This window comes from Microcaecilia unicolor, chromosome 3 (assembly GCF_901765095.1).
Source record: "Microcaecilia unicolor chromosome 3, aMicUni1.1, whole genome shotgun sequence".
Classification (NCBI taxonomy): domain Eukaryota; kingdom Metazoa; phylum Chordata; class Amphibia; order Gymnophiona; family Siphonopidae; genus Microcaecilia; species Microcaecilia unicolor.
Window position 1 is genome coordinate 133,892,455 of NC_044033.1, and position 26,423 is coordinate 133,918,877.

The following is a 26,423-nucleotide window of genomic DNA, read 5'->3' on the forward strand; positions in this document are numbered from 1 at the left end:
CCTGACAAAAACTGCCTTGAGTACCTCATGGAGCGGAGCCATCATAGCCTCGAGCATCTTCGCCCTGGGCTAATCCTCCACCTCTAAAGGAAATGGAATGGCATTAGCAATTTCCTTTACAAAAAATGGAAAAGAAAGGCTCTCTGGCAGAGACCGTCTCCTTTCAAGCGGTGGGAAGGGCTCAAAAACAATCCCATAAGACTCGTCCGAGGAAATGTATCTGGGATCCTCCTCTGATTTTCATGAGTGCTCCCTCCTTGATGTCAGATAAAATCTCCTTACGGGATGTCAGAGACCTCTACTTTTTAACATATTCATAAATGACCTAGAGATGGGGTTAACTAGTGAGGTAATCAAATTTGCTGATGATACAAAGTTATTCAAAGTCGTCAAATCGCACGAAGATTGTGAAAAATTACAAGAGGACCTTACGAGACTGGGAGACTGGGCATCTAAATGGCAGATGACGTTTAATGTGAACAAGTGCAAAGTGATGCAAGTGGGAAAGAGGAACCCAAACTATAACTACGTCATGCAAGGTTCTGCGTTAGGAGTCACGGACCGAGAAAGGGATCTAGGTGTTGTCATTGATGATACATTGAAATCTTCTGCTCAATGTGCTGCTGCGGCTAGGAAAGCAAATAGAATGTTGGGTATTATTAGGAAAGGGATGGAAAACAAAACTGAGGATATTATTCTGCCATTGTATTGCTCCATGGTGCGACCGCACCTCGAGTATTGTGTTCAATTCTGGTCGCCGCACCTCAAAAAAAGATATAGTGGAACTGGAAAAGGTACAGAGAAGGGCGACAAAGATGATACAGGGGATGGGACGACTTCCCTATGAGGAAAGGCTGAAGAGGCTGGGGCTCTTCAGTATGGAGAAAAGGCGGCTGAGGGGGAGATATGATTGAGGTCTGTAAGATAATGAGTGGAATGGAACGGGTCGATGTGGAGCGTCTGTTTATGCTTTCCAAAAATACTAGGACAAGGGGGCACGTGATGAAGCTGCAGTGTAGTAAATTTAAGACGAATCGGAGGAAATGTTTCTTCACTCAATGCGTAGTTAGACTCTGGAATTCGTTGCCGGAAAAAGTGGTTAAGGCAGTTACCTTAGCGGAGTTTAAAAAGGGGTTGGATAGCTTTCCTGGAGGAAAAGGCCATAGAATGTTATTGAATGGGCGTGGGAACAATTCACTATTTCTGGGATGGGCGGGACAAATTGTTCTTTTGGCCGCTGTCAGAGACAGGGTGCTGGGCTTCATGGACCCTTGGTCTGTCCCAACATGGCGATGCTTATGTCTTATAACCATGTCCTCGAGAGCAGCATTGAGAGACAGGCTCCCGCCTTGACTCTGGCAAAGCTTCCTCCACCGACATCGTGCGGGTACTGGCCTGGGTGGCAGTTGACACTGGGGCCGCAAGCAGCGTTGAAGACCGCAACGTAAGCTGAGGGCCCAGCAGGGCCACAGCAGAAAGTATGGCATGCGTAAGCACCCCCAATACCAATGCACATCACTGCTGCATCCAGCAGCTCAGGGAGCAAGGCCCAGATGCGATCATCAAGGGCCAACATCAGGAAAAGCTGAGGTGTCAGCTGAAGCACAGGTTGCAAAACCTCTAGGGCAGATACAGAAGCAGGATCTCAGCTGCTTGGAGAGAAGTGCATCGGCACCTCCTGTATGGAGGGAGAGAGGTCTTCCCGGCGCCAACGCTTCTCGGGGACCGAATCCCTCGATGTCCCAGAGCTCCTGGCACAATGTATTGAGGGTGATCGATGACTGCTTCTTGGTCTTCGCCCGAAGCACATCACCCATGCTCCTCAGTGATGACGAGGACGACATTGAATTCTCATGTTGCCTCAGGGTCGGGTCCGATGATAGACAGTCCCGAGGGGCCTGCACAGCAGGAGGCCTCGAGACAGGTGGAGACCCATTCAACACCTCTCTGTTCCCTAATTTCTAGAAGTCTCAAAGCAGCCATGCTTACCGATACTCCCAATACCGGTGCAACACTCAATGTCGATGCCGACACCTCTGACCTCAAAGCCACTGCCGATGTTAAGGAACCGGACCTGGCTCCAAAAGTCTTTTCAGGTTGAGCCTCTCAGGAAACCTGGGTCCTCTTCTTCATACGAAGACAGAGAACATAGTTAGCAGGGCTACAGTTCGGTCCAAGACACTGCAGACACCAAGAATGAGTATCCTTCCCCGAGATGGTCCGGTTGCACTGGGTACAAGGCTTGAAGCAACTGGGAGTCTTCTTGTTCATGGATGGCAAGACTTCGCCGGCCAAAACAAACACTCAATGGTGCCTGATACAAGGAGCAAAGGCACAAAAAATGAAGGGAGTACCCGACCAGAGTCATGGCCTAAAACTGGCCTTCAAAGAAAATAAAAGAAATGTAAACGCAGACAAAAATCACTACGAAATTAAGGGTTTTTGGGGTTTTGTTTTTTTACAAAGAAACAAACCCTTAAAAAGAGAACAAAAGAAAGGCTGAAGGCACTCAAAAAGCTCCAAGACCAGGTGTGTGAATAGAGACTGAAAAAGACGCAAAAAACAAAATTGAGGGAACCACGTTCTCTCAGCAGGTGGGAAGGCATTCAAGCATGAGAAGTGGAGCACGGCTCACACTTCATAAAGCTCTGATTTTTTTACTTTGGCACAAATGCTGGAAAGGGCGACGCAGATTGGTGTCTATCTACTCGTTCTCAGAGAAAAACGAAAATGAAGACTGAAAAAGATAGAAAAAAAATGAAAGAAAAGAGAAATAAAAAGAGAACGAGAAAGACCAAAAAAGAAAAAATGAAAAATGGGAAAAAAAGAAACTGAAAAAAAAGAACAAAAGAAAGAAAAAAGGAAAAACAAAAAAAAAATGAGAAAGAAAAGAAAGAAGAAAGGCTGAAAAAGAAAGAAAAGAAAAAGAGAACGAGACTGAACAAGAAAAAAGAAAGAATAAGAAAAAGAAAAAAAGAAAAAGAGAACAGGAAAGAAAAAAAGGAAAAACAAAAGTGAAGAAAGAAAACGAACGACTGAAAAAGAAAGAAAATGAACTAATAAAAAAGAGAGAAAGACAAAAAGAAAGAAAGAAAAAAAGACTGGAAATGAAAGAAAACGAGAAAGACTGAAAAAGACAAAACAAAAAAGAAAAACAAGAACGAAAAAGAAATAAAAAGAAACAAAAGAGAGAAACAAGAAAAACAAAAAAGAACGAGAAACAGAAAAAAAAGAACCAAAGAAAAAAAACAAAAGAGAAAGACTGAAAAAGAAAGAAATGAAAGAAAAAGAGAAGACTGAAAAGAATAAAAAAATAAAAATGAAAGAAAAAAAAGAAAAGAACGAGAGACTATAAAGGAAGAATGAAAAAAGAACAGAACAAGATAAAGAACTAAAGAGCGACAGAAAGAACGAAAATGAACTAAAGTAGGGGAAAGTAAAGTGAAGAACTAAATGAGAGAAAGAATGAAAAGAACAAAAGAAAACCAAAGAATGAAAAATAACGAAAAAAAAAGAAAAAGAATGAAAGAAGAAAAGAACTAAAGAGAGAAGGAACCAAAGAGAAATGAATGAAAGAGAAAGAACAAGAACTAAAGAAAACAAAAACAAAAAAAAAACAACGAAGGAAAGAAAGAAAAAATGAAAGAAAAACAAGAAAAAAAGAATGAAAGAACGAATGAAAAAAACAAAACAAAAAAAGGAATGAAAGAAAAAAAATCAAAGAAAAACAAAAAAAGAATGAAAAATCAAAAGAATGAAAGAGAGAAGAACGACAGAACAAAAGAAAAAAATGAATGGATCCAGGGTTGGGTAGCTGAAGCCCCGCCAGGTGAAGAAATCCACTGCCGAGTCACTCCCTTCCTCCTCATACTGTCTTAGGAACGAGGAAGTCAGTAGAATGCCTCCATCCACCGATGACTGCATTCCCCAAGTCCGTGCATAAACTGAGCATGCTAAGGGAGTGGCAGCTCAAAGCTCAAGGCACTCAGCTGACTTCATCACTCCTGAGGCAGTACAAGGAGGAAGAAAGCCGCTTTGGTAGTGGATTTCTTCAACTGGTGAGGCATCAGCATCCCCACCAGCAAAGGTGTTACGTTCCTCACCTGGTTCCAAGACTGCGCGGTCCGGCAGAGATAGCCGGCTATCTTGGTGGTGTTTCTCCCGGATAGGTCGGCCATCTTGGGATGGGCATCTCAGCTAATGGCAGCCATATTGGGGTTGGCAGGCTGCAGGAAGGAAGCCCATTTTGGGCGTTGTGCTTCTCTGCTGATGGGGGCAGCCATCTTGGATCAGCTGCACATGCTTGAGACTGATTCCTACACTATTTAAAGCCCTGCCTCCAGTCCTTCATTGCTTCGGCCTCAATTGTCTCAGAGGTCCACGCCGGAGTTCTGTTCACCGGCTTTCCTCTGTTCCTGTATTCCTGTGTACCAGATCTCGGCTTGTTTTCCTGACCACGATTGTTTGCTGCCTGCCTAGACCTTGGACTGATTTGACTATTCTTTGCCCTGCGGATTACTTGGCTATTGGACTGTGTCTGCTTGCCCTCCAGCCTGGTCAGCGGTTGTGCAACCCCGCCGGTTCCAGAAGTCCTGGTGACCGCCTGCACCTGGGGGCTCAACTCCCAGGGAACGGTGGTCGCTTCCCAGGTGAAGCTAGGGGTTGTCTGGCTGCCTGACCGAGTGCGGTGCCACTCCATCTCCGCCATGCTTAGTCGGGGCACAAGGGCTCACATTCACCAGGTCATAACAGTAGGCCGAAGCCATGAGCTCGCCAGACAATACCGAACTTTCTAACCTGGCTCAGGTGCTACACCAGCAGCATGCTTAAATCTCCCGCTTGTCCGATGCATTGCGGGGGGTCTGCAATCAACTTCCAGCACTCCAGCAGCACGCGGTTCCAGTTCCTCCGGCCCCTGGGACGGGGGCGTCCGCTGCCTGACTGCGGGTTCCGGAGCCGCTCCGTTTTGCCGGTACCCCTGCAGAGTGCCAGGGATTCCTGAATCAATGTTGGATTTTGTTCGAGCTGCAACCAGAGGTCTTCCTATCTGACAGAATCAAGGTGACCTACATCATTTCCCTGCTGTCCGGTGCCGCGCTGGCTTGGGCGTCTCCACTGTGGGAACAGCGAAGCCCGGTGCTGACTAACCTGGAGTTCTTGCGGCAGTTCCAGATGGTGTTCGACGTGCCCGGCCGGCCTTCGTCTGCCGGCAGGACTCCGGGTCGGTCAGGGCATACGCCATCCGGTTCCACACCCTGGCCGCGGAGCTCCAGTGGAACCAGGAGGCGTTGACGGCCATTTTCTGGCAGCGGTTGGACGGCCAAATAAAGGATGAGTTGGCCGGCCGTGAGATTCCTGCTACTTTGGACGCCCTTATTGCACTCTGCACAAGAATCGACATCCGGTTCCAGGAGCGAGCCGAGGAGAGGGCTACGCCAAGGGTGCTGCGGAGTTCCAAAGGCTTGTCTCGTCACCCAGAGGCGCCTGGGTCCCGCGAGGAGGGTTAGGAAGGAACCATAGAGGAACCCATGGTGATGGGGCGTCATCGTCCAAGGAGGAAAGGGCTCATCGACTCAGAAAACATCTTTCCCTGTACTGTGGGGAGGCCGGCCATTTCTCGGGCAGCTGTCCAAACAAGCCTGGGAGGTCGGGAAACGCTCCGGCCCGAGCCCCATGAAGGGAGTGGCTCTGGGCCGGTTGGCCTCCCTTCCGGACTTCTTACTTTCTGTTCCCATCCTGCTCCAAGATGGGGGGGACACCAGGTGCAATACTAGAGCCTTGCTGGATTCCGGGACCAGAGGGAACTTCATGGACACGGAGTTCCTGTCACAATTGGGAAGCCCCACGTTACCCTGTCAGCCAGAGCTTCGGGTCACCTCCATCCAAGGGGACAGTCTTCCCCGGACCATCACTCGGATCACCTCGCCTATACACCTTCAGGTGGGGGCTTTGCATCAGGAGAAGATCCAGTTCCTGGTTCTTGCCCGGGCCATCCACCCAGTGATTCTGGGACTGCCCTGGCTCCGGCTACATGCTCCTGTGATGGACCGGTCCACCGGAGAGATAGGGGAATGAGGTTCCCGGTGTGTCGAGCACTGCCTTCAGCAGGTCAAGCCCCCTCTGCCGCTCTGTTCTGCTTCGCTCCAGGTCCCGCAGGAGGGGTTGCCTGGGCTGCCCAAGGACTATCAGGACTTTCAGGACGTATTCAGTGCCCAGCCGGCTGATACGCTGCCTCCTCACCGGTCTTTCGACTGCGCCATAGACCTCCTGCCAGGGGCCGATCCGTCCCTGGGGGCGCCTTTACACTCTATCCCCTGAGGAGTCCCACGCCATTAGGGAAATACATCCAGGAGAACCTTCTCAAGGGGTTTATCCGAGCCTCTACTTTGCCTGCAGGGGACCGGGTTCTTCTTTGTGTCAAAGAAGGACAGGTCCCTTCACCCCTGCATTGATTATCAGGGTCTGATCAAGATCACGGTGATGAACCGGTACCCGCTTCCACTCATTCCGGAATTATTTGACCTGCCTTCAAGGGGCTCAGATTTTCACCAAGCTGGATTTAAGTGGGGCCTACAACCTGGTGCGGATCCGGGAGGGGGATGAGTGGAAGACGGTGTTTAACACGCGAGGGACACTTTCAAGCTCATTTTCAAAGCACTTAGCCTCCCAAAGTTCCATAGAAACCTATGGAACTTAGCCTCCCAAAGTGCTTTGAAAATATGCCTCTTTGAGTACCAGGTTATGCCTTTTGGCCTCTGCAATGCCCCTGCAGTGTTTCAGAACTTTGTGAACTTTATTTTTCAAGATCTCCTTTACACATCAGTAATCGTGTATCTGGATGACATTTTGATTTTCTCTCCCTCACTGTCCCAGCATGTGTCCCATGTCCGCACTGTACTTCAGCGACTCCGGGAGCATCGGCTATATGCCAAATTGGAGAAATGCTCGTTCCACCAGCAGAGTCTTCCTTTCCTGGGGTATATCGTGTCCTCCACTGGATTACAAATGGCCCCTGGGAAATTGACAGCAATCCGGGACTGGCCGGCACCCCAGGGTCAGCAGGCCTTGCAGAGGTTCCTGGGGTTCGCCAACTACTACTGGCAATTTATCCAGGACTACTCCCTCATCACGGCTCCTCTTACGGCCCTCACTAGGAAGGGAGCGGATGTAAAAAACTGGACACCGGAGGCGGTTGCTGCATTTACCACCTTAAAGAAAGCATTCCTGTCGGCGCCGGTCCTCCGCAGTCCGGATCCTACCCAGCCCTTCTTGGTGGAGGTGTACGCCTCAGCCCTGGAAGTAGGGGCTGTGCTCTCCCAGACGTCGGCTGCCGGGAAGAAGCATCCCTGCTTTTTCTTCTCCCGCAAGTTCACCCCTGCGGAGCGAAACTATACGGTGGGGGATTGAGAGCTTCTGGCACTCAAAGTTAGCCTTTGAAGAATGGCGCTACCTGTTGGAGGGAGCAGCACACCCAGTGACGGTGATCACCAACCATAAGAACCTGTTGTACTTCCAAAATGCCACCAGACTGAACCCGCGCCAGGCCCGATGGTCTTTGTTTTTTGCTAGGTTCGACCTCCGCCTGATTTTCAGGCTGGGGGAGAAGAACGTCCAGGCTGATGCCCTATCCTGCAGTTTTGAGGCTCCCGGGGACCGGGAAGAGCTCTACCCCATGTTGAACCCGGCCTGTATTCCCTCTATATCCGGGGAGAGTGCCGCGTGCCAGAAGACAGTACCAGTGGGTCTCCGTAGGAAGGTGCTGCGCTGGGGGAACGCTTCTGAATTCGCCGGACACTTGGGTTCCACAAGACCCTCCATCTGATCTCCCGGTCGAACTGGTGGCCGCGGATGGCGCAGGATGTGCGGCAGTATGTGACCACCTGCCCGGTGTGCGCCCGAACTAAGAGTTTCCATCAGAGGCAGTGGGGCTTGATGCAGCCCATGCCGGTACCACAGCAGCCCTGGGAGAATCTGTCCATGGACTTTATCACTGATCTGATGGCCTCCCAGGGCAACACCGTCATCTGGGTGGTGATAGACCAGTTTTCCAAGATGGCCCACTTTGTTCCAATGAAGACCTTGCCCACTGCAGCCAGCCTTGCCACCAGCTTCATCACCCACATCTTCAGGCTCCATGGATTAGCCCAGAGGATCATCAGTGATCGCGGCTCACAGTTCACCTCCCGCTTTTGGAGAGCGCTATGTTCAGCCTTTGGGGTAACCACTCTCTTTTCCTCAGCGTACCACCTGCAAACTAACGGGATGGTGGAACGGGTCAACCAAACCGTGAAGGCATTCCTCCAGGCCTACTCAAACCAGCTCCAGGATGACTGGTCCACCCTGCTACCCTGGGCGGAGTTCACTTACAACAACAGTCTGCATTCAGCCTCTCGGACTACACCCTTCAGCACCATCTATGGGCGTCATCCTTGTCTACCTCCGCCAATTTCCCCCACTGAGGTCCCACCTCAGGTTCAGCCCACGGTCCGAAAGCTTCAGGAAGCATGGAAGAAGGTTCAGGAGCAGCTGCGCCGGGCAGCGGTCAATGCCAAGGAAATGTACGACCGCAAGAGGCAAGCAGCTCCCACGTTCCAGCCAGGAGAGAAGGTATGGCTAAGCACCCGGTACCTGAAGCTGTGGCTCCCATCACTGAAGTTTGCCCCCCGCTTCATCGGGCAGTTTGCGGTGCGCTACAGGATAGGAGCGGTGACTTATCAGTTGCACATACCCGGTCAACTCAGAGTGCACAATGCCTTCCACGTGTCTCTCTTGAAACTTTTCCGCAGGTCCAAGTGGCATTCGGAGCCCAAGCAGGTGGTCATGCCAGAGAGTGATCCAGACCCCGAGTACGAGGTGGACCGGATTCTGAACTCTAAGCTACATGGAGGGAGGTTGTTCTACCTGCTGTCCTGGAAACACTTCGGACCAGAGGACAACTCCTGGGAGCCAGCAACCAACGTCCATGCTCCAGACCTGGTCCTTGAGTACCATTCCCTCCATCCTACTTGGCCCGGACCAGGAGAAGAGGGAGGCTTTCGGGGGGGGGGGGGGGGGGGATACTGTTACATTCCTCACCTGGTTCCAGGCCTGCACGGCCGAGTCGCGGTCCGGCAGAGATAGCCGGCTGTCTTGGTGGTGTTTCTCCAGGATAGGTCGGCCATCTTGGGATGGGCAGCTCAGCTTATGGCGGCCATCTTGGGGTTGGCAGGCTGCAGGAAGGAAGCCCATTTTTGGGCGTTCTGCTTCTCTGCTGATGGGGCAGCCATCTTGGATCAGCTGCACATGCTTGAGACTGATTGCTACACTATTTAAAGCCCTGCCTCTAGTCCTTCGTTGCTTCGGCCTCAATTGTCTCAGAGGTCCACGCCGGAGTTCTGTTCACCGGCTTTCCTCTGTTCCTGTATTCCTGTGTACCAGATCTCGGCTTGTTTTCCTGACCACGATTGTTTGCTGCCCTGCGGATTACTTGGCTATTGGACTGTCGGCTTGCCCGCCAGCCTGGTCAGCGGTTGTGCAACCCCGCCGGTTCCAGAAGTCCTGGTGGCCGCCTGCACCTGGGGGCTCAACTCCCAGGGAACGGTGGTTACTTCCCAGGTGAAGCTAGGGGTTGTCTGGCTGCCTGACCGAGTGCGGTGCCACTCCATCTCCGCTGTGCTCAGTCGAGGCACAAGGGCTCACATTCACCATGTCATAACAAAGGTATGATACCTAATGGGGGGAAAGGAAATGTGTGCCTCCCCAGTCCATTCCTGTGCCCCTCCCCCCCCACCCCCCAAAAAAGACTGCTGGCTATGTCCCACCTCTAATCATGAGATTAAAATTTTAAACAAAATGCAGCCTAATTTACAAGCCTCATAATGCACTGATCTGCAAGGTCAGCAGAGCTAGGCTTGAGAGAAACCTGGAGAAAGCCTGCTGATCCTGCAGTCTAACAGCTGTATTAATTAGTACTGCTCTGTTTTCCTGGGAACACCTGACTAGAGCTGTACTGAATATTCATATTCAGCCAAATAGTGATCTAGATTCAAATACTAATAATCTGGAGCTCAACTGTTCTAAATCCTACTGAAACATCTCTGATTGCATATTGCTTCTTTTATTATTTGTTATGTTAAAGCTCAATGCTCATTATTCATTTCTGGCCAAATAATATTTTTCATTTTTCCCAGTCGGTCAAATAGTAACATATGCTATTAGATACAACACTACACCCCTGACACCTATGGTAATGAAAAATTATGTCTTACCATTGGTTGTAGCAGATGAGTTCAGAGATATGTGGGTTGTGTCCACCTACCAGCAGGTGGAGATACAGAGTGCTGAACTGAACTGTCTTGTAGGATGGTATGCTGCTCGATCAGTCAGTATTTCTCATAACAAAGCAGAAGGAAAAGCAAAGATACTTACCTGTAGCAGGTATTCTCCAAGGACAGCAGGCTTTATATTCTCACAAGCGGGTGACGCTGATCCACATCGCCTGGTCCGGCATTTATCATAGCTAAATAAGAGCTTTGTGGCGTGTGAGACATGCTCCAACGCAAGAACATGGCCTCCTCAGTTTAATACTATAGCAAAAAATAAAGTAAAAATAACAAAGGCGACAACTCCAAGGGGAGATGACAGGGACTGTGAGAATATAAAACCAGCTGACCTCAGAGAATATCTGCTACAAGTAGGTATCTTATAATCAGTGCAATTTTTCTAACAAAAAAGGTGCCAGTTCTCAAATGCCAGGCCACCCTTCAGGGGTGGGGTGATCACTGAGGGACTCACCCCACAATAGCCAGGCCCCCTGCAACCAGTCACAGAATCTATGACAAAGCAGAATTGGTGTGTTGAGCCTGAGCTCTTTTATTAAAATTTGTGGTCCATGGGTCAATTTTAGCAGAAAATGACCTTCCACGTCAAGTACTTCAGATGGCAGGAATTCAGTGGCTCAAAAGGAGCATTCATCAGCTGGGTGAGAATGACGTTGAGATCCCATGACATGGTGGAGGTTTGACAGGGGGCTTTGACAAAAGTAAACCTCTCATGAAGCGAACAACTAGAGGCTGTCCAGAGATGGGCTTACCTTCTACATGTTGATGATAAAACACTAATTGAGGAGACCGTGTGCTTGCAGCAGGTGGGAAGGCACTCGCAAAAGCGAGGTGGAGCACGTCATTTAGCTATGGTAAATACCGGACCAGGCAACGCGGATCGGCGTCACCCACTTGTCAGAATATAAAGCCTGCTGTCCTCGGAGAATAGAATTATTATGTTTCCTTCCCCAGAGGGAAAGTGCTAAATTCAGCACTGGAAACCCATAAACCGATCATTACAGACAAGCAAAATGGAAACATGCCGCAATAAGGTCCAACAGAGAGAACCAACCAACAGGAACCTCCTGAGAAAACAATCAGGGAGGGCCTCTGGATTCATCTGCTGCGACTAAAGGAAAGAAAATTATTAGGTAAGACATAATTTTTTTGCTCTACAGCAACAGCAGCAGATGAATCCAGAGATGTGTGGGACGTAGCAAAGCAGTCCTTAACTAGTAGGAATCAGAAGTTCCCTCAAGTAGTCCCAATACTCGAAACGATTCATCTGACAGAGCAGATATATCCAAACAGTATAGATTGGAAAAGATAGGCCCTGAAGACCATGTGGCTGCCCGGCCCATGTCCTCCAGGGAGAACAGATAGGTTACCACCCAGGAAGGCGCAACAGCTCAGGCAGCCGGGAATGGGCCAGGAGGGAGAGACCCGTAAAGAAATAAGCATATGTGGGAACCCCTGATACCTGCAGCTTCGGAAAACACAGACCCTAATGAGGCTCAAAGTCAAGTACAATGCCATGAATAGTCCGAAAGAACTCAGAGGCTACTACAAAATAGTGCAATAAAGCAGAAACGGGCAAACATCCATCAAGCGGGACGAAACATATGATGATGGAGAGGAAAAGTACAAATCCCATCAGAAGACAAGACAGGACCGCGTGCACCATCAGTTCTTCAGGAGAAAACAGGAGGACCTTGATAGGACAAACCCTGGAGCGTGAGACCCTGCCTGAGTGCATACCTGGATCGCCGAGTAAAAGCAGGCTACCCCAGATAACACTTGGCATCTTTAAAGAGAGGGCGAACCCGACCCAAGCAGAAAAAAGTGTGGACTCACCCCCAGGCAGATGTTGCGACTCAAGAGTCCCTGGATCTACCATCAACCTCTCCCAGGCCTCACTCAAAGGCAAGTGGCCCTGAAAGAGCGCCGAGCTATCCGCCGTTTGAAGCTGCATCCACAGCAAATGACAGGCTGTGACTGCCAAAGGCAATTGCCTGCACGATATCTAAACCAAGTCAGAACAGGAGTCACCAAAATGCCATTCTTGTCTCCACAGTTGACAGTTCAGCAGTAGGCACACCGTAGCACACCAGCTGCAGAGAGCCACCTGCTGAGAGAGAGAGAGAGAGAGAGAGAGAGAGAGAGCAGTGCTGAATGGACAGAGGAAGGCCCAGCTTGGCTTGGAGGGCCCCAAAAGAGATGGAAATGAATTGCTGAGAAGGGCCCACTGAAGTGGTTTGAAGTGACATCTTGCCTACAGCAGAATGCCCAAGATAGAGGCTATTGTGCCCAGAACTGGAACATATTCCCAGACCCAGGGACCTAGAAGGGAAAGTTGATCCTGACTTGGGTGTGAAGACCGCTATCCTCTCCTCTCCCAGACCAGATATAGGAGAGAGATCCCTTCTGAACTGCAGAGGAAGACTGCATGAAATCAACCAGGTGCAACAGAGGTTGGTTTGGAGAATCAAAAAGAAAAGACAAAAAAAAAAAAAAAAAAAGAGTTGAACTGGTGCGCAGGGACCGCCAAAGAGACCCAAGATGGAATCTGGTTCATAGAAGAATGCCCAAAATCGAGACCACTGAACCCAGAATGTGAACAGAGTCCCCGACCCCGTGACATGGAATGGAAAGTAGATCCTGACTTGGATGGGAAGCTGTCCTGCAGAGAAATAGGAAAAACGGCAGTGGTGTGCTGGAGCCGGCTCGCACGAGCCGGTTCTTAAATTTTACTGATTTTTGTGAGCCGGTTGTTGATGGAGTCAGGCAGCGAGCACACAAACAGCTGAGTTTTTTTTCTCTTCCTCTCTCCCTCCTCCCGCAGCCCCCACCCACCCATGAGCCCCCAGCATACCTCAGCTTCCTACCTCATCATGTAGTCCCTTAAGTTCATCATCCTCCCCTCACCACTGCCTGACCAACCCGGAGCCTTTTCTCTGCTAGATCCCGCCCACGCGTAAGCAGGAAGTTGCAGAGACAAGGCTCCGGGTCGACCAGACTGCGTGTTACCTCTAGAGCTGCTGGAAGAGTAAGGTTTGAAGAATGGCCAGAGAGGGAGTGGAAGCTGAGAGAGGTAGGACTCGCAGAGGAGCGAGAGGGAGATGATGCCGGGTTTGGATGAGGACGGACACAGCATGAAGTTTAAAAAAAAAAAAATTTGAAGCTATTTAGATTAGTCTGTTTCCCCTTCCCGCGCAGCTGTCGTCACCGTTAAAACCAAAACAAAATCAAGCAAACCTATGAGCTGCTGCATCTACGTTGTCGTTCTTTATTGTTGGTAGCATTTTAATTTAATCTCACTTATATTTCCAAAATGCCAGCTTGTGCAGCATACAGATATACATAGAGGTGGTAGTAATTTCTTATTGGAGGGAGCGGCTGGTTATAGGGACACCCTCTTGCATGTGTTGTATTTGTGCAGAGATTTTTTTTCTCTTGGTAAAGGGCCACTAAAACAGATATTATGTTATAAGAATCAGGTACTGCATCCATGTTGTCATTTTTTATTGTTGGTAGCATTTTAATTCAATCTCGCTTATATTTTCAAACTTGCCAGCTTTTGCAGCATGCAGATGTACACAGAGGTCAGAGGAAGTATAGTAATGGAATAACATTTCATAGCTAGAGTAGTAATTTGTTATAAATCATAATCAGTGTGTCATTTAGAGGGGCTGGTTATAGGGACACCCTAGCATGTATTATATTTGTGCAGAGATCTTTTTTCTCCTGGTAAAGGGCCATTAAAACAGATGTCATGCTATAAGGATCAGGTGCTCAACATTCAGAGTTTCTATTTATTTATTTATTTATTTAGCTACTTATTTATGAAATTTAACCCTGTTATTGGTGCACAGATTTTTTTTTTCTCCTGGTAATGGGCTTCTAAAACAGACATCATGTTATGGGAATCAGGTTTTCAACGTTCAGAGTTTGTATCTATTTACTTATTTATGGCATTTTATCCCACATTAAACATGAATTAGATTGAAACTTGGGAGCATTTAAAAAAAAAAAAATTCCCCGAGAGAGTAATGCATGACCCCCTCCCCCCCCCCCGGCTCTCTCCCTGGGTATAGCCAGCTTGCAGAGGTGGACCGGGGAGAGAGCCTGTTAAAAATTTACCAGCACACCACTGAAAAACGGCATCCCAAAGTGCATTTCGAAGATCACTTCCAGATACTCCCAGATGTGCTATGCATACAACTGATACTTGGCGAGCTTGAAAATTAATCCCAAGGACTGAAGAAAGGAGCCATGTGGGATGAGACTCACATGAAGAGTTGCAAACAGCTAAACAATGAGGTAAGGCTGAACAAAAACTGCAGCCATAGGAAGGTAAGCCACCACTACCACCAGGACCTGGAATAAAATGTCCTTGGAGATACGGAAAGGCCTAATGGTCAGATCAAGTGATAACGATCTCCTCCATGGATAGCGAATCACAGAACCCCCACCCCCATGGGGAGGCCAAATCACAACAGGAACGTAAACTGCCTGGAGGAGGACTGTTAGAAACTGTCCCTGCCAGAGTGAAACTAGCACCAACACCATCATGCAATGTTGAATCATGCACACACTGTTGGCTCATGAGATCCAAATCCAGGTGGAAGGAGACACCCCCTCCTGCTTTGGAACTCCAAAGGAAATGGGACAAGGTCCCGAGCCTCCAAATGACTCTAGGAACAGACTCCACCGTATCTAAATGAAAAAGCGTTTATCATGTGGCTCCTGCCCTAATGCCCTCTGTCTCACATTAGGGCAGGAGCTCGCATGGACTTCCAAGAAACAATCCTCAATGGAATGGAAGAACCACAGGTTGGGACCTAGCAAAATGAGTGCCATGACACAGTGGTCTGAAGTAAGGAGAATCCACTCCTCATGGGATCTGTACAGGTGCCCTGTCATCAGTCCGAGGAGTGAACTGAGCCACCTGTCATGGGAAGGTGCAGGAAGCATTGCTATACCTGGAGTCAAAAAAGAGGTGCTCCAGACAGCATGAAAGGAGGCATGTAGACCGAGTGAATGGAACAGAAGCTCCAGGCTTGTCCCTGTCAATCTTGGAGACTTGGCTTCTCCTAGGTCTCTCACCAACTTCTCCAGATCCTCTCCCAACCAAAAAGTGTACCTCTAAAGTCAGTGTTAAAAGTGCCTTAGAAGCCACTGCAGTCGTCCACTGCCGAAGCTATAGCCAACTGCTTGCTAAGAGTGTCAAATGGCTGGTGTGTCCAAGCACGGCAACTGGCTGGCGTAGCTGCTCAAAAGAGATGCCGAGAATTGCTGAAACCACAGCGAGACAGTGTAGTAGAACATGGTTGTTTGTACCATTGTGTACTATGTATGGCCAGCTGCAGTGGGGATCAAACTTGAAACCTCTGGATTCCCATGCTCAACTCTCAACTATATGCATGAACCACTAAACTAGACCTTTATATTGAAATAGCTCCGCAATAGCGCCAGTTGCTGAAGACAACGACAAGTTGCAAAAAATAGGCAAGAGAAGCATGCAGAAACAGGACAGCAGACAGAGTGGTGCCGAAGAGACTGTGGTGGCTAGAACAGGTATGCAATAGGTCTGGTCAGTGGCAGTGAACAATACCAAAGAGTAGAGCTGCTGTGGAAAGCAACCCAGTGAACTCAGAGCTAGCCAATGGAAGGAGTGCTCGTCAAGGGAAGCAACAGGCAAGAGTGAAGGGTAACATGCTCCAGCTGAAAGAGAGCGGGGTTCCACAGTTTACAATATTATGCACAAACCAGCCATGAATCTGAAAACTTCAGGGTAGAAGACAGCCACCGTCCAGAAGAAGAAACGATTCTGCTTCACCAAGCTCCTTATATCCTGCACAGGGAGAAGTCTCCACACGGCTGCAGTGAGGTCCCACTCGTCCATGAGTACCATGGGCACTAGAAGGCACAGCGTAAAATAGCTCACTAAAACCTGAAGCCAACAGCCCCAACCTTGAAACTATGCAAAACTGCTCTGGAGTGGTTGCTTTTTTACAGGGGGGGGAGGGGGAAGAGGTTTGTAAGAACTGCCCTCTGACAAAAAAACAAAAAGTGAAGGAAACCAAAGCCTCAAAAAAAGAAAAAGTAACGCACAATACTGCGACTGGAAAACTCCCCGCCAAGGAATTCTACCTAAAGGGTGTATATGACCCTTATAATATTTGCTGACAGCCCGAACGCACCATAGGCAGCACAGCTATATGGTGCCCGTTGTTCCCCAGGAGAACCCAAAGGCAACTCAGCAGTTCCAACCCAGGCTTGGAAACAGGTGAAAGGTGCTACAGAGCTGTCGCTGCACCACCCTGTGCCTCAGACAAGTAGGCAGCCACCTAGCATGCGCCACTACAGAACACTGCAAGACAGAAAAAGAAAGATTAAAAAGTGGAGACCAGAAGCCTAGGAAAGGCACTATGACAAACCAAGGCAAGTCTGCAGGATAAAACACCCAAACCGTGGCAAGATTACCAGGCTGCACTAGGAAGAACTCACCGCCGTCTACACCGTCCAGAAGCAAAGCAGCCGCAGACCGCCGGGCCAAAATTCCATGAGAAAGCTGAGAGAAAAGAGGAGCCAGAGACCCCCCTATTGGGTCCCAACCGAACCCAACTTGCTCCGAAGAAGGATTCGAGAGAAGAGGCAGGGAAGCTTTTCCTTTTTTTAAAGAACGAGAGAGCTGGAGCAAAGAAACCAGGGGGAAACAGAATATACAACTCCTCCCTTGGAGAAACCCCCAGAACAGCCGAAGCGCAAGAGAAATACGCTGAAAGAGGAATAGGAGAGTTAACTACCGGCATTGCCACCCCTAGCTGGAGCATGAACCAGATGGCTTCCGAACTCAGGCAAACCCATGAGGGAGACTGTCCCATGCTTCACTCTTGTGTGGGATAGGCCTCCCTGAACAACACAGAGAGTCTGCACAGCCGTCTGGAGCAAGATCTGGTGCTGCTCACTCTTTCTAACACCCTGCAATCTGCCCACGAAAAAGAAAAGAAAACACCATGACCACAGGAATTCGTCCAGTAAAGAAGGAAACAAAACTCACCCCTGCGCATCTGAAGATCTGCCTGCTGTTCCCAAGTTCGTTGCAGGAACAAAGCTACCCTCTCCTAGCCCTGATACTGGGAGCACCAGCATCTCTCCATGAGCCACTATGGGCTGACAAAAAAAAATAAAAATTGCTTGTTGTTTTCCATTAGGAAGGAGAATGGAGAAGGGCTGGAGAGGGCCACACCCCCCTAACTCTACTAAACTGAGAGACCAAGAACAGGAGCTGCTACAGATGAGACAAGGAGCTCGTGACAGACCACCCATCCGCCTGTTGGAGATAGGGAATACCGACTGATCAAGGCGCATTCTGTTCTATAAGACGGTTCCATTCAACACTCTCTATCACCACCTGCTGGTAGATGGACACAGACCAGACGTCTCTGGATTCACTGCTTCTGATGCTAAGGAATTAACTGATATATAGTTGTTCAGGGGGAATTTAAAAGGAGGCAGCACACAGAAGGGAACTGAAAAAGGGAATAAAGAGGAGAAAGGCAGAGATGGGGAGTCTGGAGGCACAGAAAGGGAGAACAGGGGAATGTTCTCCAGGAAGAAGGGGAAGGGTTTACAGTTCCACTCCAAACTCTGTGACAGGCAGTCCCTGGGGTTAGGTGTGGGAAGAAGCGCCGTCTCTTGAAGCAGGCAGTAAGGCCAAGCCTTGAGACAGGTTTCCACAGGGAAGGGTGGAACCTAGCAGGAAGAGGGGAGAGGAGTACCCAAAAGCCAAATAGTCTCTACCTCTGGTGGAAGCAGGGTGCTCCAACTCTCCTGCTATCAACAGGAGAGGGGTCTGATCAGTTTATGAATGCAGGCAGCATGTGTTTAAGGCTGAGCAGGACTGAAGGAGGAAACCTGAATTGTGTTGGGACAGCAGGTACCTGGAAGCCTGGCCAGGAATAAGGTACCATGAGACTGGGTCCGTAGCACAAAAGCATCTATTCTGTTGACTACAAGCTGAGCCATTGCTGCAGTGAAAATGTGAATCACTACAGCCTAAACAGACCAGGGCCTTGTCACAATGCAGGAGGAGTAAAAACTGCCAGGAAAGAGGAATTGTGTAAAGCTTGAGGGAATTACGTTTTTGTTTAAAGTTCAGAAAGGATTATGCACAAAGCTGTAAAGGGGAAGATACTTGATTATGGAGCTTATGTGTAAATAAAGAAGCTTGTATAGTGCCTAGAAGCATTGGAATCAGTCTCTAGAATCCTGATCAAGTATCCAGAGATGGAAGTAGTGACAAGAAACTTGGGGTAACATCATCACCATAGCCAATGAGAGACACCTGGGCAGTGGCAGATATGACAGCATACAAATTACTACCAGTCCTTCAGTTTTCTTTTCTTGCTTTTCCTCCTTCCTACGGTCTAAGAGGACTTCCCATTACATTGATTCTAGGAATCTTTTCTAAGTTTGTATACCGTCTTTGTTTTTTTCCTGTTTTCAATGGGAAGTTACTTCTTTTTCTCTTAAAAAAAAAAAATTAAAGAAAAAAAATGAATGGACACAGTTCATGAAAACATTTTAAAAGCCAAGCAGAGGGGCATTTACAGGTTTTTGCAGTGGGGCACCAATGATGCAAGCTCTATGTTGGTACAGATAAAGAATTTCTATTAACAGAAACCTGTGGGCCACTTTATCTCTAATCTGTAATGCAGGGACAGGTTAGACATCTGTCCACATACAACTCTTGATTTTAGACAGGTGATTGTTTACTATTTTCATTACAATGAATGATATGCTACAGTTGAATGTTAATAAAATTATTTAACTAGGCACAAGGACAGAGAAAAATGAATGAAGACTTTTGAAGAAACTTCATTTTGGGAGGTTCCAAGATGGCGTTGTAAGCGGACGAACCTGTATTTGCTCTTGAGGAAGCTTAGGTTTTCAGCTCCGTTGGTGCTTCTGCCGCCTCGTTTTTCCGGATGGGGAAGCGGAGGGGAAAGGTCAAGGAACATCCCTCGGTTCCTGAGACCATCCCAACATTGAAGCAGACGACCTTGCAATTTTCAAAGCAACAATCGGGGCCTCGGGGAACTTCGACCCCTACTGCAACCCTCGACGCATTGCCGTCGATCGAGAGTCCTAACGGGGCTTCCTTGAGCCCTGTGGATCGTATTGCTCCGCCTCAGCCTGGGAGAGAGTTGTTTGCAGCCCGAACAGCGACGGAAGCCGATGTGGCTCAACCGAACCTGCCTGAGGGAAGGTCTGCAGCTACAGAGAATGGATCTCATGAACGAGAGCAGCTAATTCAATCAGCTTTACAGGTATTACCTCAAGATATTGTTTCAAAACTATCTCGAGCTGAGGCCCAACCTCAATCTCTCCCAGTCTTTAGTGGCGTGGTTAGACCAGCAGTAGTGACACTTGAGTCACTGTGGGACATGGTTTACGGCATTCAGGTTTCTATGCAGAACACATTGAAAGAAAACACTGGTGATATTAAAGTTTTGTCTGAAGCTGCGTTGCTCCAAGCGCAAGTGACTGCACAGCAATCCTTGAAATTAGATAAAGTGAATACTGAGCTTCAAGAAATGGGGAACTTGGAAACTGCATTGGTTAAAGATAATAATTTCATGCACAAGCGAATGGAATACCTGGAGAACCAGGTTAGGAAACTTAACCTTAGGTTTCTAAATTTCCCCAAATCTCCTTTGATTTCTTCTATTGAGATGGTAAAAAAATATATGGTTGACATTCTTGGAATGGATAAAGACTCACTACCTCCCATTACTCGAGCCTATTATATCTGGAACCCGAAGGGGACTGATGGAAACCCCCCAGTAGTGGGGGATGGAATGAATCTTACTTCCTTCCTGGAAAGTTCACTGGAAATAATTACACAGAGGTCAACTATGCTGGTCACTTTTGTACTGGAGCCTGACCGCAATGCTGTTTTAAGACTTTCCTTAAGACATTTAGAAAACTTGTTTTTGGGCTCAAAGGTTCGAATTTTTCCAGTCCTCTCGAGGCCTACACAAATAAGGCGCAGGGCTTTTTTGAAGCAGCGCCCTAGAGCGTTGGCATTGGGAGTAAACTTTGTATTACGATTTCCTTGTATCTGTAATGTACTGCTTGAGGGTAAACAGTTTCAGTTTGTAGACCCAAAACAGTTTAAAGAATTTCTTGATGCTAGAGCCGATGTGAATGTAGTATGCCCACCCTAACAAGCAGGCTAGGGTCGATAACCCGAAGTGGCAACTGCTAAAATATTCTTTAATTTCTCTTAGAATTTTTGAAATCTTGGAACCTAATTTCTTTGTTTGTGGACAAATAGGCAGTTAAGAATTTTTCTTTCAATTATTTAATTGTATATTGAATTTCATTTGTAAAATAATGCTGATTGCATATTTACACCTTGTTGTGAAAATTGAATTTATTAATAAAGATTAAATATAAAAAAAAAAAAAAAATGAATGAAGACCACTACAAAACACACAATTCTCCAATGCAGTTTGTTCAGGGATTTAAAAAAATAAAAAATAAAAAATTACCAGGACACAGATGCCAACTCACCATCTCGGCTTCCAGTCACTATCTCTGGAGCTCCTTCTCCAATCTCTAAGCCACCTACACCGTCTATGCTATTAATAATTTCTTTATGGCCTTTCACAGAGTACACTGGGATTTCTGGAGCTTCCAAGTTCCTAGAAAATGTTAAATAATGATTAGTACCATTTTCACAACTAGTACACTGTTCTTTTTACAACTTTCCACAGTTACAGGTCCTACTTTCAAAGTATTAGCTGTTGATGATCCTTGGAAAGATCCAGTATGCATCTGACCAAGTAGCAGAAGTTTCCTTTATGGATCACACCTATGCCCCAGCAACCACTGCAGCTGCAATAATAGATCAAGGGAGCATAACACCACAGAATGGCACTTGCTACCCTGCTTACTCCAGGATATAGCAATATCTGTCAAAGATCAAACAGACCCCTTGCCAACACATCCAAAGTGTAGTGCTCGACAAAGGAATGGAGTGAGGATCACATCACTGCTCTAGAAATCTATTCAGGCTCTACCACCCAGGCCTCTACCCAGGAAGTGGCCTCCGTCCATGTGGAGTGGGCCTTCAGGCCCTTAAATACCAGACAATTCTTGCAAATGTAGATAGTCTCAATAATCACCTTGATCCAGCTCACAATGAAGGCCTTAGAAGCCACCTGGACCTTCCTAGGGTCATGAAAGAGAACAAAGAGGTGATCAGAGAAAATCATGCAAAGCTAGGGAGGTACCCTTCACATTACCCTTAAAAATGGACAGAACAGCCACCTGGATCCTGAGGGAGCCTAACACCAGACCCTGGTTGTCCCTGCTGCAAGAATCCCAGAATATTGGGGACCCGAGGCCTCCAAAGGGGATAGAGATTGTCCTTCCCACCGGGATTCAAAAACTTCCCACACCCTGACATAAATCAGAGACATGGAGAACTTCCAAGAGAAGAGAAGCATAGAAACCACTGCAGGAGAAGCCGCGCTTTAAGCATCTCCTCTCAATGGCCAGACCATAAGTCAAGGGATCTGGACCTTCTACTTCTTCAGGCCCTTGCTGGAGAAGACCCCAACCTATAGGCAACAGGAGAGGATCGCCATCCAACAAGCACACAAGGTCTATGGTAACACTGCCAACAAGGTCAATCTGCAGCCACTAACAAGATCAGACAAGGATGCCACACAATCCTGTGCAACAGGCAGCCTATCAAAGGTCAAGCAGGGAAGACAGAAGGGCATCCATTCCTTGAGAGGCCACCTTCCTCCGACAACTGAAAAAATGCCCTGCTTTCGCATTGGCTGTGGAAGCCATCAGATTGAATCATGGAGGGCCCCAGTGGTCCCATCTCACATGTTCCCAGATACAGGAGAAAGCGACTGAGAAAGTCCGCATGTACACTGTTCTTGCCCGCAATATGGACCACTGTGAGGACCTGCAGGTGTCTCTCCGCTCACTGACAGAGGCATGCTGCTTCCAAGGCTACCAGTTAACTCCTAGTATTACTACTAATCATTTGCTACACTGTTTGTTGATGTAAGCCACAATAGTGGCATTGTCTGACATAACCCTGACTGCCTTCTCCAAAGGAGCAGCAGGAATTCCAACATGGCCAGGAGAACTGCCTGGGTCTCCAGATGATTGATGGGCCAAGCTGGCTCCTGAGGGGTTCAGATTCCCTAATTCACACAGCCCAGGCAATAAGCTCCCCAGCTGAAGAGACTTGCATCCATGGTTACAAGCACCCACTGGAAGGCAGGGGAAATCCAGGGGTACCCACCTCAGGAGGTAAACGGTACTGTCCCACCAGGACCAGAGGTTATGGGCTGGGTCCTGTGTAGCTAATTAACCACTTTATACCCCACCTGAGTGGTGAAAGGAAGAGACGTGAGCTGGCAGCAGAAGAAGAGAGATCCCCCTGGAAGATACTGGCTAACCTTATGGACTTGTGGTGGACTGGGTGTCCAAAGGAGACAAGCAGGCTGAAAATCCTGGGGTAAGAAGTCCCTAAAGCATTAGTGTTGGACTGTGCGTCCTCAGTACTTATAGGAACTGTGTGTCCAGGACTGTGTGTCCAAAGAAGGGGGGACTGTGTGTCCCAGTACTGAGAGAAGCAGGCTGCAAAGCCTGGGGTTAGAAGTCCCCAAAGTATTGAAGTTAGTACTGAGCCCATGTATCTGTGTGGGGAGGCTCAGTATGAAGACCTATGAAAGTATAAAGTATTAAGCTAGAAGAAGTGTGCCCAGGGGCTGGAAAGCGAATGCTACATACCTGTAGAAGGTATTCTCCGAGGACAGCAGGCTGATTGTTCTCACTGATGGGTTGACGTCCTCGGCAGCCCCCTCCATCAGAAAGTTTACTAGCAAAGGCCTTTGCTAGTCCTCGCGCGCCCATGCGCACCGCGCATGCGCGGCCGTCTTCCCGCCCGAAACCGGCTCGAGCCGGCCAGTCCAGTATGTAGCAAGACAATACAGTTCAAGGGAAGACACAACTCCAAAGGGGAGGCGGGCGGGTTTGTGAGAACAATCAGCCTGCTGTCCTCGGAGAATACCTTCTACAGGTATGTAGCATTCGCTTTCTCCGAGGACAAGCAGGCTGCTTGTTCTCACTGATGGGGTATCCCTAGCCCCCAGGCTCACTCAAAACAACAACCATGGTCAATTGGGCCTCGCAACGGCGAGGACATAACTGAAATTGACCTAAAAAATTTACCAACTAACTGAGAGTGCAGCCTGGAACAGAACAAACAGGGCCCTCGGGGGGTGGAGTTGGATCCTAAAGCCCAAACAGGTTCTGAAGAACTGACTGCCCGAACCGACTGTCGCGTCGGGTATCCTGCTGCAGGCAGTAATGAGATGTGAATGTGTGGACAGATGACCACGTCGCAGCTTTGCAAATTTCTTCAATGGAAGCTGACTTCAAGTGGGCTACCGACGCAGCCATGGCTCTAACATTATGAGCCGTGACATGACCCTCAAGAGCCAGCCCCGCCTGGGCGTAAGTGAAGGAAATGCAATCTGCTAGCCAATTGGATATGGTGCGTTTCCCTACAGCCACTCCCCTCCTATTGGGATCAAAAGAAACAAACAATTGGGCGGACTGTCTGTGGGGCTGTGTCCGCTCCAGGTAGAAGGCCAATGCTCTCTTGCAGTCCAATGTGTGCAGCTGACGTTCAGCAGGGCAAGAATGAGGACGGGGAAAGAATGTTGGCAAGACAATTGACTGGTTCAGATGGAACTCCGACACGACCTTTGGCAGGAACTTAGGGTGAGTGCGGAGGACTACTCTGTTATGATGAAATTTGGTATAAGGAGCCTGGGCTACCAGGGCCTGAAGCTCACTGACTCTACGAGCTGAAGTAACTGCCACCAAGAAAATGACCTTCCAGGTCAAGTACTTCAGATGGCAGGAATTCAGTGGCTCAAAAGGAGGTTTCATCAGCTGGGTGAGAACGACATTGAGATCCCATGACACTGTAGGAGGCTTGACAGGGGGCTTTGACAAAAGCAAACCTCTCATGAAGCGAACAACTAAAGGCTGTCCTGAGATCGGCTTACCTTCCACACGGTAATGGTATGCACTGATTGCACTAAGATGAACCCTTACAGAGTTAGTCTTGAGACCAGACTCAGACAAGTGCAGAAGGTATTCAAGCAGGGTCTGTGTAGGACAAGAGCGAGGATCTAGGGCCTTGCTGTCACACCAGACGGCAAACCTCCTCCAATGAAAGAAGTAACTTCTCTTAGTGGAGTCTTTCCTGGAAGCAAGCAAGATGCGGGAGACACCCTCTGACAGACCCAAAGAGGCAAAGTCTACGCCCTCAACATCCAGGCCGTGAGAGCCAGAGACTGGAGGTTGGGATGCAGAAGAGCCCCTTCGTCCTGCGTGATGAGGGTCGGAAAACACTCCAATCTCCACGGTTCTGCGGAGGATAACTCCAGAAGAAGAGGGAACCAGATCTGACGCGGCCAAAAAGGAGCAATCAGAATCATGGTGCCTCGGTCTTGCTTGAGTTTCAACAAAGTCTTCCCCACCAGAGGGATGGGAGGATAAGCATACAGCAGGCCCTCCCCCCAATCCAGGAGGAAGGCATCCGATGCCAGTCTGCCGTGGGCCTGAAGCCTGGAACAGAACTGAGGGACTTTGTGGTTTGCTCGAGATGCAAAGAGATCCACCAAGGGGGTGCCCCACTCTTGGAAGATCTGACGCACCACTCGGGAATTGAGCGACCACTCGTGAGGTTGCATAATCCTGCTCAACCTGTCGGCCAGACTGTTGTTTACGCCTGCCAGATATGTGGCTTGGAGCACCATGCCGTTCCGGCGAGCCCAGAGCCACATGCTGACAGCTTCCTGACACAGGGGGCGAGATCCGGTGCCCCCCTGCTTGTTGACGTAGTACATGGCAACCTGGTTGTCTGTCTGAATTTGGATAATTTGGTGGGACAGCCGATCTCTGAAAGCCTTCAGAGCGTTCCAGATCGCTCGCAACTCCAGAAGATTGATCTGTAGATCGCGTTCCTGGAGGGACCAGCTTCCTTGGGTGTGAAGCCCATCGACATGAGCTCCCCATCCCAGGAGGGACGCATCCGTGGTCAGCACCTTTTGTGGCTGAGGAATTTGGAAGGGACGTCCCAGAGTCAAATTGGAGCAAATCGTCCACCAATGCAGGGATTTGAGAAAACTCGTGGACAGGTGGATCACGTCCTCTAGACCCCCGGCGGCCTGATACCACTGGGAGGCTAGGGTCCATTGAGCAGATCTCATGTGAAGGCGGGCCATGGGAGTCACATGAACTGTGGAGGCCATGTGGCCCAGCAATCTCAACATCTGCCGAGCTGTGATCTGCTGGGATGCTCGCACCCGCGAGACGAGGGACAACAAGTTGTTGGCTCTCGCCTCTGGGAGATAGGCACGAGCCGTCCGAGAATCCAGCAGAGCTCCTATGAATTCGAGTTTCTGCACTGGTAGAAGATGGGACTTTGGGTAATTTATCACAAACCCCAGTAGCTCCAGGAGGCGAATAGTCATCTGCATGGACTGCAGGGCTCCTGCCTCGGATGTGTTCTTCACCAGCCAATCGTCGAGATATGGGAACACGTGCACCCCCAGCCTGCGAAGCGCCGCTGCTACCACAGCTAGGCACTTTGTGAACACCCTGGGCGCAGAGGCGAGCCCAAAGGGTAGCACACAGTACTGGAAGTGGCGTGCGCCCAACTGAAATCGCAGATACTGTCTGTGAGCTGGCAGTATCGGGATGTGAGTGTAGGCATCCTTCAAGTCCAGAGAGCATAGCCAATCGTTTTGCTGAATCATGGGGAGAAGGGTGCCCAGGGAAAGCATCCTGAACTTTTCTTTTACGAGATATTTGTTCAGGGCCCTTAGGTCTAGGATGGGACGCATCCCCCCTGTTTTCTTTTCCACAAGGAAGTACCTGGAATAGAATCCCAGCCCTTCTTGCCCGGATGGCACGGGCTCGACCGCATTGGCGCTGAGAAGGGCGGAGAGTTCCTCTGCAAGTACCTGCTTGTGCTGGAAGCTGTAGGACTGAGCTCCCGGAGGA

The 26,423-nt window shown here is 48.8% G+C and overlaps 1 protein-coding gene across 2 annotated transcripts in view; it reads right to left on the bottom strand.

The window, feature by feature from the left end:
* WDR92 (WD repeat domain 92) overlaps positions 1-26,423 on the bottom strand; it is a 90,389-nt gene that overhangs the window by 45,099 nt on the left and 18,867 nt on the right. For both annotated transcript variants that reach the window (XM_030196375.1, XM_030196373.1), the window contains exon 3: positions 20,886-21,016. In XM_030196375.1, coding sequence (XP_030052235.1) covers positions 20,886-21,016 — 131 coding nt within the window. The remainder of the gene's footprint in view (positions 1-20,885; positions 21,017-26,423) is intronic.